Consider the following 18,145-nt stretch of genomic DNA (forward strand, 5'->3'; position numbering starts at 1 on the left):
TCATTGTTCCAAAACCCCTTTGGTGATTTCAATGGGCAGCTGAAATCTAGAACCGCTATCCTAATACTAGGCCAGTGATTTCAGATATGAAGGGAAACATACTAATTGCTTCTAAGAAACAATATATAGAAATCTTTTATAGTAAAATGCCATGAACTATTTTGGAAAATATTAAAGAGAACACAGAAGGTATCAGAGATATTGAAGAAGAGAGTTACAAAGTTAAAGATATTCCTTGTATGTATTTATAAGACATCTTTCTCAGGAGACCTTAGGGTAGCTTTGAATAGTTTTATAACTGCTACTTCGAAGTAAGGGACAGTAAGTGTTTATATTTGTTAGATGTGTTAACTGAAGAATTTAATATTCTTACTACCCCCCTTGCTTTCCTGGATAAGTCTCAAAAATAAATTATTTCTGAACATGAATAATATATCTTATTCCCTTACACATTTAGCAGTTTAGGAAGGATTTGGATTGGTATTTTAGCTCATTTATAGATACAATATGAGTAGGATACATGAGAAAATAGATATTACTGAATCCAAAGAAAAAGCAGCATGGTCTAGCAGGGGCATCTAACCTTTTGGTGTCTCTGGGCCACACCGGAAGGAGAGTTGTCTTGGGCCACACATTAAATATACAAACACTAACATACACTGATGAACAACAACAACAAAAAGGTTTCAAGTAAGTTTACCATTGTGTGTTGGGTCACAGTCATAGCTATCCTAGGCCGCGTGCAGGTGGCGGACCGCAGGTTGGACACCCCTGAGAGAAACTGGACAAGGAGTCAGAAGGCCAGGAGTCAAGTTCCTGAGCTTCAGTTTCCTCAGCTGTAAAATGAGAGAAATGAGTTCCTAAAGGTTTCTTTCAGCTGTCTCACCAAGTTACCTAAATAAAGCCTTTCTTAGTAGAAAACAGAAAAAGATTCTAGTTCAAGTTTTTAAAATATACATAGCTCACAGTCCCGTTTTGTCGTTAGCCATGTAAGGCAGTATACCTTCTCAAGCATTAAACTGTCTTGATGATGCTAGATTAATACATGTCCTGCCTAACTAGCGTATTTAAATTTTACATTTGATTATGGGTCATTGGTATCTTCATCCAGGGGGGGTCACTAATGTACGAATATATCCAGAGGAGTGTACTTTTTTGAGGCCAGGATACATTTGTACTATATTCCTCACATGAGCTAGTGCAGTGTCTTGGCAGATAAAGGAGCCTGACAAATGTTTAATTGAATGAAGGTGCTAAAAATTATTTTATTTTTTCTGTGATACTGTACCGTTCAGTTTGCATTATAGTATTTCAAATTTTTTTACACCATCCTATTACACAGTTATATTTGACAAGTGTCCTTTACTTTCTGAACACAGCAATGAGCTTTTCACTCTCCACAGCCTAGAAGTAGTAATTAATAAGGCAAGAAAGTAATCGGGATACCAAAATTTAAAAATAATGTATTCAGTAATATTTTGGTAGTAAATGTGTAGGATAACTTAAAGAGAAGTGGTATTTTGAGGTAGCATAGATATACTATCAATTTGGTCAAGTACTGAAAACACATCAAAACTAAACTTTTTAACGTGTTAATTATAATTTGATTTTTAAAGATAATTTATTGGCTGTTAGCTTTAGATTATATAACACTTTAGTTTAAAATGATTTAATACACAACACTTAAATGTATATCCAAGTAGTTTATATATTATTGCAGAAGCAATAGGAAAATAGTATTGTTTTACTGTATACATGAAGAGAATTTTTAAAGTGAATTTTTTAAAATTGTTGTTCAAATAGTTTTCTGTCTTTTACACCCATCCCAGCCAACCCCCCCAGCCCTCCCCACCTCCCTCCCATTTCCACCCACATGTTAATTAGTTTACTAAACTTATTCTGAGTTAACAAAGAACAACTATGTATATAACATTTATCAAATGTCATAAATCATTAAAATGCATGTAACTCAGAATTGTGATATGATAGTATTCAAATGTGAGTATAGTAGAAGGGAAATTGAGTATGACAGTAGTTTGATGAAGTAAAATAAAATTTCAATTTTTAAGTTAGTATAAAAATACAATTGTTTAAAAATTTGTACTTAATAAAATAAACATCATTATTTTTAATCTTGAATTTAACAAAATTACTTTAAGTTTATCAAATAGTGATATCTAAGAAATATAAATACTCTCCATTCAGAGGAAATGTCATGTTTTTAGCTTAATAGTTAAACTGGGATTTTGAATTGTGAGAATGTTTTAATAGTGGTTGAAAATTGTTAATTCTCCTTGTCCCCTTTTTGAGTCTACCTTCTGGTAACTCTTGAGACTTGGGTAAATTCTTTACATTTTCAGCTCCAATGTTCACATGTACTTAATTAGAAGATGCAAAGATAATCCCATATTGTTTCTATAACTACGATAATTTCACAGTATTGGTAATTAGTTACATTCTTTGTTGGATGACTGTTCTTCAAACTTACTGTCTTCTAGACTTATTCTTTCATGTTAGCCTGCAAATAAGCAGCTGTCGAGGGCAATAGCAAAAAAGACCATTTAAAACAAAGCTGGCAAACATTTGGAGTTATTTGTAGTTTCAAAAATTCTTTCTAATTCAAGTCATATGGTATATGCATTAAAATTCACTTCACAAATGAAAATTACAAATATGGAAAAGTTGCTTTCAGGGAAATTTCACTAGTAAATTCATAATCTTTAAAATTCTGAGTGAATTAAATATTGACCATTTGCAAAACATTTTCACGGTGTATTCTAGACATTACTCTTTAAAGGTGTGTTTTTTAGTTTTAAATATTTGGGGGGAGGGTGTCCAATAAGCATGACATTTTTTAACGTATACTTTTTTGGTCTTTTTCTCTGCTGTACCTTTGAACTGCCCTAAGTATTAAAGAAAACTGCTGTCAACAAAGTTATTTTCTTTTCAAGATGGACGTTTACAAAAGCAAAATATTGTTTCAGACACGAGAATTCTAATTTTGAAGATCAAAATGCTTTTTTTCATATTCTTCATTCCATGTTTAAAATATAAGTTAAATCTTAATTGTAATGGTTTTCCCATCATGTAATAAGCGATGGTGTCAGACTTGATGATGAAGGCTTTACTTTGTTAGCCCTGTGTTTATGAAACCCCAGCGCTTTCTCTAGATCTTTTGGCTGATAATCTCAAACATGGAGGATGCTTCTGATTCTTCACAAGGGGTTGCTCCATTAATTAATAATGTAGCTCTCCCAGGCTTTCCGCCGTCTCTTCCTGTATCTATGACAAGCTGTAAAAGTCATCGAGTAGCCAATAAAAAGGTAGAAGCGAGAAGTGAAAAGCTCCTCCCAACAGCTCTTCCTCCTTCTGAGCCGAAAGTAGATCAGAAACTTCCCAGGAGCTCGGAGAGGCAGGGAAGTGGCGGTGGGACGCGATCCCCCGCGCAGAGCCAGGCCGTGGCAGCTGGAGAAGCGGCGGCTGGTGGCGAGGCGGGGCCCGCAAGAGGCGACCCCCTGGGAGGACAGAGCCTCCCCTCGCTGCCCTTGTAGCTGAGAAGGTGGAGAAGTGGCAGTCGGCGTGCTCGCAGGTGAGGGGCTCTGTGTGGTCCACTCGGGAGCTGGCCACTGCCGGCAAGGAAGTGTAGGCGAGCCGGGGAACAAAGCGGAGGGGTGCCGGGGTCCTCCCGCGGAGAGCTGCCTTGCGGCACCGGGTCTGCCGGCTGCTCCGCGAGCACGTTGTGAGCTGGCGGCGGCTGCGGGCGGGGAGCTGGTGCTGGGGGAGGGGGCCGCTGGGGGAGGGGGCCTCAGCTGCTCCCGCACCGCCGCCAGCCCTCCGCGGGGTGTCCCGCCCCATTGTGAGCCCGCAAACCGGCGTGCGGAGGTGGGGCGCGCGGGGAGGGCAGAGGCTGCGGTGGTTCAGCTTGCTCAACACCCAGGCAGCGACAGGAGCGACCTCGGCTCAGGTGGCAGCCGTGGAGTGTCGGTCACACAAAAGACAGTCGAGCTTCCCCGGCGCGTGGACCGGCCCATGCCACCGCCGATCGCTCTCCACCTTACCGGCTTTCCTTTCCCTCCAATTTTGATAGGGAAGCGGGGCGGACGCGGGCGGCCGAACGTCAGAGTGAGTCCGTCGGACAGGAGATGCCGCTGCTACACCGAAAGCCGTTTGTGAGACAGAAGCCGCCCGCGGACCTGCGGCCCGACGAGGAAGTTTTCTACTGTAAAGTCACCAACGAGATCTTCCGCCACTACGAGTAAGGACCGAGCCAGCGCGCGGGGGGAGGAGGAGGAGGAGGGGGAGGGGGAAGGGGGGCGGGTTGCGAGTGAGTGTGGGACAGACTCCCTCCCCAGCGTCCTTTTGTCTCTCTCCCTTTCCTCCAGCCCAGGCTTCTGGCGGGGAGACTTGAAAGTGCCGGGTAGCCGTGGGCCCTCGTTTCTCTAGTTCCTGACCCCGACCCGGTGACTTCGAGGGCCCCCCGGGCGGCCCGACAGGCAAGGGAGCACGTGGGGTTGAGCGGGCAGGGGCGCAGAGGCTGGGGTCCCGGTGTGGACCGCCTCTAGCCGCGGCTGCCACCCGGCTGCCCGGCGGGGGAAACTCCCCGCCTCGCCCCTCCCCGCTGCGGCCACACGCGTACTCCCGGGCCAGTTCCGGGATCCCCGCCCGGCAGCGGAGGGGATCCCCGCTCGGGTCAGTGGCAACGGGCAGCCGTCCCCCGGCCCGGAGAGGGAATCCCCGCCCCCGGGGCCAGGAAACAGCCGGGCTGGGCGTCGTTTTCTGGGACTGTTGTGGAGCCTGACACTGGAGCTGCCTAGGGTAGAGGCGGGAGGGAGCGGAGTTGCGAGTCGGGGAAGGAGGGGGCTGGCCACGGGCCCTGGAGCCCGAGACGAGACCGTCCCCAGCGGCCTCCGGTCCGGTGCGGCTAGGCCTCGGAGTTTGGGACGCCAGCCTTGTGTTCTGTCACCGCCTCTTCTGGGTGACTAACGCCCGGTCTCGGGGAGCTCAGCGTCTCCGCCCCGGGAGACCGGGTGAGGAAGGAGTCGGGGCTGGGCGGGGGAAGGGGAGGAGTAGAGAGCAAGGCCCCGGGCGCACCGGGTTTTCACTTTCGCGCTGCGCTGAGGGGCAAGATGGGAGTTGGGGGGAGGGGGTTAAGACAAGTTCAACGCCAGCCTCAGCCAGTCTCTTTTTTATCCCCTTGCGCATGTGGGCTGCCTGACATGTGCCATTCGCTATTGTTTTGATAAGAATCCGGAGCTGCTGCGTGTGTAGTTTCAACCCCTAAATTTTCAGTCCTTCGCCTGGTGTATCCCAAGAGATCCTGTTGCCCTGCTATTTGAAGCACCAAACAGGGAGGTGCTTCAGGGATCCTGTGTTTTAAACACAGTATCTCCAAGAGAGAACCTGAATTGATAATCACTAAAACAGCCTGATTCTCTCTTTTTTAAATGTTTTATCCCCTCCATTCAGAAGGAATCCTTTGTGACTGAGAAACCAAGTGTTAGACGCATCTTTTCTGAGTGGGGACTTGATCCAGGGAGTGCTTTTAGCCAAACTGCACCTGTCTGAGAAATGAATATATAAGAAAGTTAGACAAGTCAATTCCTTTGAGCTGTTAAGTAAGCCTTTTTCTTCAGCTCCACGGAAGGAGTTACACAAGAATATGTTAGATCTAGAGAAGTTTTTCAGCAGACACTACTTTAAAATAGGAGTGCACATCTTACTCTGCTCCTGTACAGACTTGTTTTATTACTTGTAACTACTTAAGTGAAGTTGGATTAGGTAACTTGACAAGGATGGTGCCTTATTTCTTTTTAAAATTTAAGTTAAAATCGTTGGTAATAATTCCAAAAATTTTTAACAAGTGTACTTAAGAGTACCAACAAAATATGAAACAGGCTTAGATTTCATACTGCTCTGTCCTTTGATATAAGCAATCTTTTTAAGAGGGTCTTCTCAACTTTATCGGGGAGACCGAACTTGGATGTTGTCTTTTTTAGTTAAATACCTTTAATATAATTTGGTTCTTGATGATTTACTTAATCATGGAGAAATCTGAAATGCTGAAATAAAGGAAGAGATTTTTGGTATTTCGAATCTACTACCTTCCATTAAGATTAAGGAACTGTGTCTTTTGTAGCCTTATGACATTTTTTTTTTTTAAAAACGATTTTTTAATATCTGCTAATGTGCTTGGGTTTTAGGAAATTACAAGCAGTTCAGGAGATCTGATTTGGGAGCAAAGATATTTAATCATTTACCTTAAACAAAGCAGAACAACTGGTATTCTTGGGTATTAATCTTTAGAACTTTGAATTGGCAAAATTGGAAAAATGTAATTGTGTTAAATTTTGTACTTTATCTTTCTCTTAGATAATTATAAAGAGATCTTTACAAAAAATGTTTTCTCAGTGGATGGTATTGTGTATGGTTGTCTGCAGTGTTGTGATAATCTGACCCTTGCCACAAGTTTGGAGAAATGAAGGAAACCTCTGTTTTCACTCATTCATTAATCACCAGTTGGTTTATGTGAATTTGTTTGAAGATTATCCTTTATTATCTTGAATTTCTTTTATATTTGTCTTCAGACCCCTCTGCTCACCTATTTGTTCGTTTTTGGTTTTTGTTTTTTTGTTTTTATTTCTTGACTGTAACTTTCTCTGCAGTCAATCTCAGAGATTTTCTGTACCACCCAGCCTTGTTCACTTCCCATCACAATGCAAAGTACCTTTTACTCTTAATTCTGGTTAGTAGAGGTTGCTAGTGAGGGTTTAATAGCCACGTACTTTTCTGTCTTTATCTTACTTAATATTATAGTCTCACACTTCCTCCTTTGTGCGTCTAGGCAGCAGTGATCACCCCCTCCATTTTATCTAGTCTAACATCTGCTGTTACTGCACTGCAATGCAGTGTATTAGTTGCCTCACATTTTCTCTTTTCTTAGACCCTGAATTCTTCAAGACAGGAACTATGACCAGGATAGATCTTTAGTGATTTTGCAATACAAACTCCTTTATTTTGTTTGTTTGAACTACATGCTCTTTAACTAATTGCTAACTCTTGTTTCACCTGCTTTTCATAAGTAAGGACGACTTGTTAAAAGTAGCACATTAACTGTAGGCAAATGCATAAAGTGCAAAAAAATGAAATTGGTCAACTATTTTACAATGTAGAGAAGAATTAACTTAAAATGGATTAAAGACAAATGTAAGAGCTGAAGCCATAAGACTCCTAAAAGAAAACATAGGTGATGCACTCCTTGATATCAGTTTTGGTGATGATTTTTAAAATTTGACATCAATAGCAAAAATAAACAGTGTGATTACATCAAACTAAAAAGCTTCTGCATAGCAAAGGAAATCATCAACAAAAATCAAAAGGCAACGTACTGAATAGGAGAAAGTATTTGCAAATCATATGATAAGTGGTTAATATCCAAAATATAGAAAGAACTTATACAACTCAATAGCAAAAAAACATACAATCCAATTAAAAAATGGGCTGAAGATCTGAATAGATATTTTTCCAAAGAAGACATACCAAGGAACATGAAGAGATGCTTTAAATCATTAATCATCAGGCAAATGCAAATCAGAACTGTAATGAGTATCACCTAACACCTACTAGAATAGCTGTTTTCAAAAGGAATAGAAATAACAAGTACTGGTAAGGATGTAGAGAAAAGGGAACCCTTCTGGTGGGAATGTCAATTGGTGTGACTACTATGGAAAACAGTATGGAGGTTCCTTGAAAAAAATTAAAAATAGAATTAACCATAGGATCTACCAATTCCACTTCTGAGTATCTATGTGAAGAAAACAAAAACATTAATTGGAAAAGATATATGCATCCCTTGCCCTGATCAGTGTGGCTCAGTTGGTTGGGCCTCATCCCATGAAGCAAAAGGTTGCAAGTTTGATTCTTTGTCAGGGCACGTGCCTGGGTTGCGGGTTCAGTCCCCGGTCTGGGTGCGTGTAAGTGGCAACCGATTGATGTCTCTCTCATCAATGTTTCCCTTCTTCTCTTTCTTCATTCCCCTCTAAAAATAATTTAAATCTTTTTAAAAAAGATACAGGCATCCCCCAGTTCATTACAATATTATTTACAATAACCAAGATATGAAAACAACCTAATTGTCCATTAATGGTGATAATACACTGGGATAGCTTTTTCCACCAGGTGGTCTTTAATCCTCAAAAGGCTAAGCTGGGCTTCTTCACCTGCTGGTCTCAGGGTTCTAACAGGGTGAGAGCAAGTCTCTCAATGTCATTTCTGTATTTTCTTGGTCAAAGCCAATATCAAGGCCAGCCAAGATTCAAAGAGTGGTAAAAGAGACTCCACTTCTTATAAGAAGAGTATCCAAGTCATATTTTTCAGGAGCCTGCATACCTTCAACCCTTTTTGCAAACAGTCTACCACAAAAGTACTTGATCAGATTTCATACTTAGGTCATCAATCATGATTGGATGTTTGGATATTCCCTGATTAGTTCTTCAGTTGATCCCTCTTCCTATCCCCCTTCCCAGTGACAAACGTTCTCTTCAAAGATTCTCAAGTTTTTTATGTGTTCCTCTGATGTTGTTCCTCTTCCATACTGATGATTCTTCTGTGTATTCTATCTTACCTTATTTAATTTTCATATTGACTGCTTATGAAAGATTATTACTTGCATTTTACAGAAGGGGAGCTGGGTTCAATAAGCTTGTGTAACTTAACTCAAATTCACATTCTACAGGTAGTAAAGTTGAGATTCAAGCACTTTTCTCTCCTTTCTATTCACATATGCACTTTTCATGTCTAAATACAGAAAAAAAGCTAATGACTGCCAATGAGAATACATTTGTTTATTTTTTAAAAAATATTTATTTACGTATTGTTTTCAGACAGAGGGGAATGGAGGGAGAGAAACATCGATGTGTGGTTACCTTTCGCACACCCCTACTGGGGACCTGGCCCGCAATCCAGGCATGTCCCCTGACTGGGAATCAAACCAGCAACCCTTTGGTTCACAGGCTGGCACTCAGTCCACTGAGCCACACCAGCCAGGGCCATTTGTTTATTTCTGACACCATACTTTGGAGAGTTTTTGGAGATGCTGAGATAATTTGTCCCTATAATGAGAAATGAATGTGTATCTATAACACAATCACATATGTGCTTTGGGAATCAGTATAATGGGAGCATAGAAAATTGAGCTGTGGAGTGAGAAAACCCCAAATTAGGAGAATCGGAGCTGTCAAGACACAGAATGAGGAAAAAGAGCATTCTAGTCAGAGAATGCTCTGAAGAATACTTTTTAAGCAGAGAAAACTATAATAAAAAGGCACAAAAATATGAACTTGCAGTTCTTTTGAAATTCACCTTTTTCGTATTCATTATTGTTAAGCTAGGACATTTGTTAACCTAGTATAAAGTTTCACTTGTTGATTTCTAGTTAAGGTTTTATTCTCCAGATTTAAAAACTCTTTATTGCCATAATGTCATCTGCAGCTTTTAGGAGCCTGCCTTGTATGCTGTCGTTATTTAAGTCTATCTGGTAGCACTAAGTAAAATGCAAAAGTAATATTTCATTAGTTTTTTAAAAACTAAACTTTACATTTTTAAATAGTCAAAAAATTTTTTTCTGGTTATTTATTAGGTTGGCCAAAATGTCCATTTAGGTTTTTTCTGTAAAATAAAAGACACATTTTTCATTTTCACCAATAACTTTATTGATTTGGAGATATTGAGTATGTCAGTTATCTTCCATGTGGTATAACGTTGATTGTTCTCAATGTTTCCATTTGATCTCCATCAACTTCAGCTGGTGTACCTGACTGTGGCACATCATCCAATGAGAAATTTTCAGTTCAAAACTTTGCAAACCTCTTTTCACATGTTCGATCAGTCACAGCACCTTCTCCTTACACTGCACAAATCTTTTTGTGTTGTGTGTTTCAGTTGTGTTTTTAACTTTCTTAAAATAATAAAGCATAATATGTCAAAAATGTTACATTTTTTTCATCCTCAATATTAAAATGGCTGCACAAAAATTCACCAATTTTGATAAATATTTAAAAAATGCTCACTGATGTGACAGCTGTCACAATACAATAACAAAATTGTTTTGAATGAAGTTAAAGACAACTAAGTGCTACGAGAGCCATCTTATGGGGAAAAAAGCTTTTTGGCCAACCCAATAATAATCTATACCAGCTTAAATGTATATTCATTAAAAACAGTACTTTGTATTTTATCAGTTTTTATTTACAATAGTAAAATGTGCTTGTAAAAGTTTCATTTTATAACACAGAAATTGAATAAGCACAGTAACCTACCCTCCTAGAGCACAGGTGGCAAACACAAGGCCGGAGAGCTGCATCCAGCCCTCCACCTTGTTTTATCAGTTGTTTCTACTCAGCACCCAGCTCTCGCTTAACTATTAAGTAGTAGTTACATGTATACAGTCCTAAAATTACATTCGGCCCTTTGAAGGCAACCACCAGGCTGATGTAGCCCCTGGTGAAAATGAGTTTGACACCCCTGCCCTAGAGTTTAGTAGTGATGAATGAGTAAAGAGCAGAATTAAAAAGTGGGAGAAAGTGAAGATAATGTTAGAGATGGGGCCATGCTGGTAGGGGGTGATGAATAGGAAAAATAGCCCATTTCCCCTTGCATTAAAATTGCCATTGTGGTAGTATGCTGCCCCGCTTCCCTCCCCCCTCTCCTCCTGTGGGTAGGTCTTTGTGTACAGCAGGGCTATAATATAACAACAGCTTTGTAGAGTAGATAGACACAAAGGAAACAAACAGTACAAACACTTTGCAGGAGGTGGTGGCAACTTGCTGTAGAATGGCAGCTGTAAGTCACTGGTTACAGACTATCCAATTTTTCTGCTTGGCAACATAGTTTGGTAGAGATTTCCGGCACTTGTGCCATTGCCCTCCTTGTTATTTTGAATAGTGTTAACAAGCATAGTGTTTATTGCAGCTCAGTATATAAAGTCTGTTCCCCTGCATTGGGACCTAATACCTGTACACCAAATACCTCAGGCTACCAAATACTGATCTGCTTTGGCTAGAGCTGTGCTATCCAATATAAGAGCCATTACTTGGCACAAAGGTTAATAATAACTTGAAATGTATCAGAATAAAGATGTGCAATAATTCCCTGGCTGGTGTGGCTTAGTGGGTTAAGTGTCAGCCTGTGAACCAAAGGGTCACCAGTTCAGTTCCCAGTCAGGGCACATGCCTGGCTTATGGGCCAGGTCCCCAGTAGGGGGCACATGAAAGGCAACCACACATTGATGTTTCTGTCCTTTCTCCCTTTCTCTCTCTCTAAAAATAAATAAATAAAATAAAAAAGAGATGTGCAATAAGTTTAAGGTATATACTAGACTTTGAAGACCTGGTATCCCCAAAATGGGGATAATTCAATATTCATTAATAATTCAATATTGATTACATACTGAAATGAAATTATTTTGGGATATATTGGGTTAAATAAAAAAGTATTTTTTAAAATGTTGCTACTAGAACATTTTAAATTATATGTGTGGCTAGCATTCTATTTCTATTACCACTGTTTTAGAGACAAATGTGGAAGATGTCTAGATTTGAGGTTTGTTTTTCTTAAATAGTACTATAGTTTAAATTATTAGAAGTATACATATTATATCATGCTATGTGTTGGCTTGAGAAGCTAAGTCTTAGAGATATGTTTGTTTCTATAGAAAAAAGTTTTAAAATCTACAAAGTTATCTAAGTGAACTGCAGTTTTAGACAGTAAAAAAAATAAATAAAACCTCTTTCAAGATCTATCCATCAGTTTATTCTGCACTATTAATAACCACCTATTGGCTATGTCTATTGCCTCCCTTTTAGCTAGTAAGTTTTTGATCTGACATAGATTTTCTTGCTTATAAGAATCAGATTATATTCCTTTTTTTTCTCTGGCATTTCTTGCTTTGACTCTTATGTTTTCTTTATGACCCTAACTCTTCTGTGTCACTGCCTTCAAAACAGATTCTAGTATTTCTTGATCTTTTTTGCTTGCTTCTCCTCCTCCCTTCCTCTGAATTCCTGAAGGATATCTTCCTTTGTCCTATAAAGATAATCACTTTTTACTTTGTATTTTAATACTGTATATCCATTATGTGCTCTACTAAAGGGTACATACTTCAAAAAGATCTTTGTACTGAATTAGAGTCATGTAACTTGACTTGTATTCTATCTCTTTGGATCTCATTTGTGTTAAAGTATGATTAGTTTCCTTCCTTCCTTCCTTCCTTCCTTCCTTCCTTCCTTCCTTCCTTCCTTCCTTCCTTCCTTCTTTCCTTCCTTCTTTCCTTGTTCTGCAGAGAGATATACAAATGAGACTATCCTAATGGGATTACCCAAATCTGTGGAGATCGGAGTACTACAGGAATAGACTAAACAGATAATAGTAACCAGGAAGTAAACACCTAGCAGTGTCAGTACTTTTTAGAATAATGGGAGAAGGAAAGAGGGATTTCTGGAAGAAGAAAAAGGTAGAGGATGGTAAAATATATTGGTTACATATAATTATTGCAAAGTAGACCAGAGTATAGATAAGGGAAATACACATATCTTACCATTTACAGGCAACTATTATTAACCTTTTACATATATCTAACCTCTTGTATTTGAAAAATATGTTTATTATAAAAATAATACAAGTACATGATCATTATAAAAATTCAAACATAGAGAACTTCCTGCCAAATGGAGGCATAGGTAGATATGCTTTGCTTCCTTACACAACCAAAAGAAGGATAACAACAAATTTAAAAACAAAAGCAACCAGAAGATTGAACTGGATCGTCTGTATGAAGTCCGACAACCAAGGACTTAAAAGAAACATCTATCCACACTGGTCGGAGGGGCAGAGATGGCAGCCAGGACAGAGAGGACGCGCAACAAGGCAGAGGCTGGCAGACCAGATGTTCCCACGTTCTCGAGCAGATACACCTGGAGGAACAACTGGGGAGAGAGACAGACTGAGCAACCCAGGGTTCCAGCATGGGAAACTAAAGCCTTAAAACCCCTGACTGTAAAAGTCTGTAGGGGGTGCAGGGGAGGGAGAAACTCCCAGTCTCACAGGAGAGTCCACTGGAGGGGCCCACAATATCCTAGAATGTACACAAGCCCACTTCCTGGGAATCAACACCTGAAAAGGCACAACCTACTTGTGGGAAGTAAGGGAAGTGACAAAAAGTGGGGAGAGACCCAAGCAAGTGGCATTCCCTTTCTGACACCTCCCCCACATACAGGACCACAACACAGAGGCAATGTGGGTTACCTCACCCTGGAGAATACCTAAGGCTCTGCCCCTTACAATGTAGCAGGTGTGCCAAGACAAAGAAGGATGGCCTAAATGAAAGAACAGCTCAAAACTCCAGAAAAAGAACTAAGCAATGAGGAGATAGCCAACCTATCAAATGCAAAGTTCAAAACACTGGTAATCAGGATGCTCACAAAAATGACTAAATATGGTTGCGATATAGAGGAAGAAGTGGAGGCTATGCAAAGTAGAATAAGGAAAAAATAAACAGGGAACCAACAGTGAAGGGAAGGAAACCAGGATTCAAATAAAAGATTTGGAACAGAAGGAAGAAATAAACATTCAACCAGAACAGACTGAAGAAACAATTAAAAAAAGGAGAAGGTTAGAAAACTCCAGGACAACTTTAAGATCAAAACTTTGAATAGTGAAATGACAACAAACTCACAACTATCAACAACTGAACCTAAAAAAACAAAAACCAAGCAGACAACTAGAACAGGAACAAAATCACAGAAATGGAGATTACATAGAGGGTTATCACCAGGGAGGTATTGGGGAAAGAATGGAGGGGGGAGGTACAGGGAATAAGAAGTATAATTGGTAGGCACAAAACAGACAGGGGGAGGTTAAGAATAGTATAGAAAATGGAGAAGCCAAAGAACGTATATGTATGACCCATGGACATAAACTGAGGGAGAAGAAATGCTGGAGGGAAGGGGGCTGCAAGTTGGAGGGGGACAAAAGGGAAAAAATGGGACAATTGTAATAGCATAATCAATAAAATATATTTAAAGAAATTCAAACATAAAAATATTTAGTATAACAAATTTTCCTTTTCTTTCCTTCCCAATTCTTCCCTTTCTCCATAGGGAACATCTCTTTGTATAGTATTTGTATAAATATACACATTTTTATTTTTATAATCAATGTGTATGATATTGTGTTATTCAGTGGCTTGAGTTTTTTCTACTCAGTACCCCTGAGAAATGTTTCCAAATTATAGATCTCTTGCATTTAAAAAGTGACAAAATAGATTTTTTTTAAAGAAGTGCCCTTATTTTAAAATTCCAGTAATGCAGAAAAGGACTGAGTAGAATGGTCACCTATTCCAATCCCTGCTCTGTAGCTGCTACCTTGATTTTTGTATAACATTCCATAAATTTTTTATGTTTCCCTAGGTTCTCTTTTTTCTTCCTTTCTTTTTTCTTTTATTCTAACACAAATAAGACCATATTATTTTATATATATAAACTTGAAAGTTTTTTGCTACTAACATTATTTAAGAACTCTCTTTATTCTGTTTAATGACTAATTTTTCATCATATGAAGTACTATACTGTACTAACCTTTCTCTTATTGTTAGATGCTTAGATTTCCCAGTTTTTCACTATTATGTTAAAGTCTTTTAGAAGTCATATTAAAAAATAAATAAAATAAAATTCACAGTTAAGCTCTTGAATTAATTCCAGTGTTCTGATGGCTTTGGAACAATAAACTTGAAAATTAGAATGTGCCCTGGCTGGTGTGGCTCAGTGGATTGAGCGTCAGCCTGTGAATCATGGAGTCACAATCAGGGCACATGGCCTAGGTTGCAGGCCAGGTCCCCAGTGGGGGGCACATGAGAGGCAGCCAGACATTGATGTTTCTCTCCCTCTTTTTCTCCCTCCCTTCCCCTCTCTAAAAATAAATAAGTAAAATCTTTTTTTAAAAAAATTTGAATGAAAAGGAAATGTTGAGTTTATTTTTAGTTGCACTTCCAGTTTCAAAACTGATAGAAATCAAAGTTTAATTTTGGCTGAATATACTTTTAAATTGCAAAATCTCAATGTCTGGTTTAAATATACTCTTTCTTAGGTTTGTATTAATGTGTAAGTTCATCAGTTACTAAATCCTTGTCTGAGTTCTATGATTCTATATAAATGTTGCAATAGAGGCACAGCTGTTTATCAGCTTCCAATGTAAAATTTGTGAAATGATAGGTAATGGATTTTTATCTTTATTTTTTAACTAGTGACTTTTTTGAACGAACCATTCTGTGCAACAGTCTTGTATGGAGTTGTGCTGTGACGGGTAGACCTGGACTGACCTATCAGGAAGCACTTGAGTCAGAAAAAAGAGCAAGACAGAATCTTCAGAGTTTTCCAGAACCACTAATTATTCCAGTTTTATACTTGACCAACCTTACCCATCGTTCACGCTTACATGAAATTTGTGATGATATTTTTGCATATGTCAAGGATCGATATTTTGTTGAAGAAACTGTGGAAGTCATTAGGAACAATGGTGCAAGGTAAAGTACTTTTAATTTTTTTCTTTTGATAATGTATAGTCCACATTGCTTAAAATTCAAAACACACAAAAGGCTGAAATGAAGAAAGCTTCCCTTTTACTACCCTTCAGCTTACCCTGTTAGCCCTCCCCACAGAGCCTTGGTATTAGCAGTTTCTTGTGTATTTTTCTGAAGCTAATTTGTATATAAACAACCAAAAACATGTATATGCACAGTCTCCTACCCCCTTTAAATGCAAAAAGTAACATACTGTAGGCTAGACCTTTTCACTTAAAATATCTGGAGGGGCCAGTCCATTGCTTTATAAATCACCTTCCTTCTCTTTTGTATTTACTGTATAATAAGATCCATTATATGTAAATTTCACCTTTATTTAAAAGGTAAAAAAATTAGATGAAGATATCTACTGTGTTCTCATCATATTACATGATAGTTTAAATATATCTGTTTTTCTTGCTGGTTTCAGTGGCTCCTTTGATGAGGACTGAGTTTTATGTACTTCACTAAGATCTTTTTTTAACTCAGGTCTTCAAGAAAAAAAGATCTTTTTATGTATGAAAATTTAAAATGATAGTATAGCCTTCTTTACTTTAGTGCAGTGACTATAAAATGTTTTTTGACTGTTTCTTCCCTCTTTATTGACCTGAATGCAGTTTTTTTCCTACATTTCAAACTCTAGCAGTCAGAAGTTATTTAATTATGTTCTTTATTTTATTTTGGAGAATCATCATGAGCTTGTATGTAATTTCAGAATATCTTAAAATACTATGATCCATTTGAGTTGTCAAATGCTACTATACATAAATCTTAAAAAGCCAAGAGATGTTGTCCTGGCTGGGTCACTCAGTTGTTTAGGGCATCATCCCGACACACCCAAGGTTGTGGGTTCAATCCCTGGTCAGGGCACATACAAGAAATCAACCAGTGAATGCATAAATAAGTGGAACAACAAATCTACGTTTCTCTCTCTAAAAACTGAAGACTGTTTTTGAAGCCAAGAGATGTTTACATTAAGATCTAAATTTGTTTGGATTTGACTTTGATAGATAATTGGATAATTTTTTTTATTAATTGTAGAAGCAATGAATGGTAAAAATGAAGAATTTTTATGTCTAGTGACTTTTGGAAAAAAATTATATCTTTATTTTCGGGGGAGAGATTAACATGTCACCAGTAATCCCACGAAAAACATATCCTTTTAAAAAGAGATCAAATTATAATACTGTTTTGGAGTATATTTTATGGTTTTTGGTGATCCATTTATAAAACAAATCTTTGTGTTTCAATCTACAGTATATCACCAAAAGGAATAATAGGACCATGTTAGGGTAGCAAGACAGCTTTTTTTCTCCCTGTAGTCATTGTTTTTATTGGACTTATGCTAAAAGTATTTTCTAATTTACAAATCACTGGGATGCATTAAACTTTAACATTAGGAATATAGCTTACATCTGGAAATGTAGTGGTGCATTGTGTTTTGCACGGTTTTATTGTTGTTATTGTACTTTAAAAGTGGACTTTAGGTAGTTGTAGCTGTTAACAGTAGTAGACTAGGATGCATTGCAGAAGTAGGAAATCTGGGAATCATAATTTTATTATTATTCATCAGGAAGCATACCTCTTCTTGCTTAAGAGGTATTTAAATTATAAAGTATAAGAAATTGGTATTTCTCTGCAAACTTTGACTTAATTTTTATAATATACATTGGCCATTCTTAATCTTTGTGAGGGAAAGGAGAAATTATAAGAGACTCTGACTTTCTGCCTTTGGCAACTGGATGGATGGTAAGATGCAGAAGCCCCAGGAAGTAGTATTGTGAGTCTAGCCAGCTCTGCTTTCAACTCAGATCCAGATACTTCTGATTGCTCTGATACTGTGTTTCACATGTTGCTTAGTGATTCATAAGTGTCACTTACAGGACACACACTGGATTGGGTACTGGGGGTACAAAAGGGGTTAAGATGCCCTTCAAGATTCATTTAAGAAAGAAATAAACATTTTGACTTGCCAAGTATTAAAATAAGTAAATGTATGGGTGTAACAATTCAGGAGCATCCAGATCCAGAGTGCCATAAAAGCTAGGCCTGGGTTCCCTACATTTATGCTAACACTGGATATTTTAGTTTTTTAGTCTTCACCAAATCTGATGATATCTTAAGTGTTTATTTGCTTGTTCAGGTTCTTTGCCCATTTTTCTTTTGGTTTGTTTATCTTCAGTAGATATGTAAGAGCTATTTATTAAATACTATGCATAGCACTGGCTGGTTTGGCTTAGTGGATTGAGTGCTGGCCTACGAACCAAAGGTCACTGGTTGGATACCCAGTCAGGGCACATACCGGGGTTGTGGGTCAGGTCCCCAGTTAGAGGTGCAAGAGAGGCAACCACACATTGATGTTTCTTTCCCATCTTTTTCCCTCCCTTCCCCTCTCTCTAAAAATAAATAAATGAAATCTTTAAAAATAAATAAATAAATACTAGGCATATTATATTCTGTCTTACTGTTGCAAATATTTTTCCTTTTTATTTTTTCTTTTCATTTTTTTGTTGGTTTTCCTAAATATGTGGTTAATAT

At 38.5% G+C, this 18,145-nt stretch overlaps 1 protein-coding gene across 1 annotated transcript in view; it reads left to right on the forward strand.

Annotated features, from left to right (window-relative positions):
• The first annotated feature begins 3,451 nt into the window (after nt 1–3,451).
• Nucleotides 3,452–18,145, forward strand: part of BAZ1A (bromodomain adjacent to zinc finger domain 1A) — an 84,678-nt gene continuing 69,984 nt past the window's right edge. Inside the window, 3 exon segments of the mRNA XM_028508285.2 lie at nt 3,452–3,589; nt 4,088–4,255; nt 15,293–15,571. Of these exon segments, the coding sequence (XP_028364086.1) occupies nt 4,143–4,255; nt 15,293–15,571 (392 nt within the window). The 5' untranslated portion in view covers nt 3,452–3,589; nt 4,088–4,142.

Source organism: Phyllostomus discolor, chromosome 1 (assembly GCF_004126475.2).
Source record: "Phyllostomus discolor isolate MPI-MPIP mPhyDis1 chromosome 1, mPhyDis1.pri.v3, whole genome shotgun sequence".
Classification (NCBI taxonomy): domain Eukaryota; kingdom Metazoa; phylum Chordata; class Mammalia; order Chiroptera; family Phyllostomidae; genus Phyllostomus; species Phyllostomus discolor.